Source organism: Nothoprocta perdicaria, unplaced genomic scaffold, assembly GCF_003342845.1.
Source record: "Nothoprocta perdicaria isolate Ctin4 unplaced genomic scaffold, notPer1 scaffold_583, whole genome shotgun sequence".
Classification (NCBI taxonomy): domain Eukaryota; kingdom Metazoa; phylum Chordata; class Aves; order Tinamiformes; family Tinamidae; genus Nothoprocta; species Nothoprocta perdicaria.
Genome location: NW_020455847.1, coordinates 27,820 through 29,714, shown reverse-complemented (window position 1 = coordinate 29,714; position 1,895 = coordinate 27,820). Strand labels below are relative to the sequence as shown.

The window sequence follows — 1,895 nt, the reverse complement described above, 5'->3', positions numbered from 1 at the left end:
GGACCGATATCGCAACCCAGTCCCCGCACTGGGACCCGGCCCCCTTGCACCGGGCCCGGGAACGGCACCTGCCTCCCGCGCCCCCCACCCTCGGGCCGACCCCCGCGCTGAGGTCCCGGCAGGGGTCCTGGTAGGGGTCCCGGTTGCGGCGCCGGTTGGGGCCCCGGTTGCGGTCCCGGTTGCGGCGCCGGTTGGGGTCCCGGTTGCGGCGCCGGTTGGGGCCCCGGTTGCGGTCCCGGTTGCGGCGCCGGTTGGGGCCCCGGTGCGGCGCCGCCCCATGGAGAACTTCCAGAAGGTGGAGAAGATCGGCGAGGGCACCTACGGCGTGGTGTACAAGGCGCGCAACAAGGTCACCGGCGAGGTGGTGGCGCTCAAGAAGATCCGCCTGGACACGTGAGCGGGGTCGGGGGGACACGGCGGGGACGGGGGGACACGGCGGGGGACACGGCGGGGACGGCGCCCGCTGAGTCCAGCGCCGGCGCCCGCAGCGAGACCGAGGGCGTCCCCAGCACAGCCATCCGCGAGATCTCCCTGCTCAAGGAGCTCAACCACCCCAACATCGTCAAGTGAGCGCTGCCAGCCGCGGGGGCCTGGGGCGACATGGGGACGTAGGGCGACACGGGGACCTGGGGCGACACGGGGGCCTGGGGCGACACGGGGGCCTGGGGCGACATGGGGACGTGGGGCGACACGGGGACCTGGGGTGACACGGGGACGTGGGGTGACACGGGGACCTGGGGTTGCATGGGGACCTGCAGTGGCATGGGGACATGGAGGTGGCACAAGGACCTGGGGGTGACACAGGGACCCGGAGAGGGCAGGGGGCCCCGCAGTGACATGGGAACCTGGGGGTGCTGCAGGGACCTGGGGTGACAGGGGCCTGGGGTATCGTGGGGACCCAGTGGTGACACAGGGACCCAGGGTGACATAGGGACCTGGGGTGAATGTGGCAACCYGGGGGTGCCCGGGGATGTGAACCTGGAGGGACGTGGGCACCTGGGGTGACATGGGGGCCCAGAGGTGGCACAGGGACTCGGGGGTGACACGAGGACCCGGGGTGAAGTGAGGACCCCGGGTGACTTTAGCATCTGGCAGTGACAAGGGGACTGGGGGGGATGTGCAGTGTCCTGGGGACCCAGAGGGGCGCAGGGGCCACACAGAGACCTGGGGGGGACACGAGGTCCTGGGGTATCGTAGGGACCAAGGGGTGACCCAAGGACCTTGGGGTGACACGACCAGGGAGGGACAGAGGGACCCGGGGTATTGCGAGGACCTGGGGGGGTCACGGGGACTTGGGATTGTGAGGGTCTGGGGGGGACACGGGGGCCTGGGATGTTGTGAGAACATCGGGGGGACATGGGGACCTGGGGTGTTGTGAGGACCTGAGGGGACTTGGGGACGTGGGGTATTGTGGTGGTGACACAAGGACCTGGGGCGTTGCGCGGCCCTGGGGGACACGGGGCGCTGCAGCGCGGCGGGGCCGCGGGCYGGGCGCTGAGCGGGCGCCGGCGCCGCAGGCTGCTCGACGTCATCCACACGGAGAACAAGCTCTACCTGGTGTTCGAGTTCCTGCACCAGGACCTCAAGAAGTTCATGGACTCGGCGGCCATCAGCGGCATCGCGCTGCCCCTCATCAAGGTAGGGGCCCCGGGCGGGGCCGGGGGGGTCCCGCGGGCGCCCGCGCCCACCGCGCTGTCCCCGCAGAGCTACCTGTTCCAGCTGCTGCAGGGCCTGGCCTTCTGCCACTCGCACCGCGTGCTGCACCGCGACCTCAAGCCGCAGAACCTGCTCATCAACGCCGAGGGCGCCATCAAGCTGGCCGACTTCGGGCTGGCGCGCGCCTTCGGCGTGCCCGTGCGCACCTACACGCACGAGGCGCGTGCCCGCGCCGCCCC

The 1,895-nt window shown here is 71.6% G+C and overlaps 1 protein-coding gene across 1 annotated transcript in view; it reads left to right on the top strand.

The window, feature by feature from the left end:
* Positions 1–240: 240 nt before the first annotated feature.
* CDK2 (cyclin dependent kinase 2) overlaps positions 241–1,895 on the top strand; it is a 2,667-nt gene continuing 1,012 nt past the window's right edge. Inside the window, exons 1-4 of the mRNA XM_026048921.1 lie at positions 241–393; positions 489–566; positions 1,518–1,638; positions 1,705–1,875. Of these exons, the coding sequence (XP_025904706.1) occupies positions 278–393; positions 489–566; positions 1,518–1,638; positions 1,705–1,875 (486 nt within the window). The 5' untranslated portion in view covers positions 241–277. The remainder of the gene's footprint in view (positions 394–488; positions 567–1,517; positions 1,639–1,704; positions 1,876–1,895) is intronic.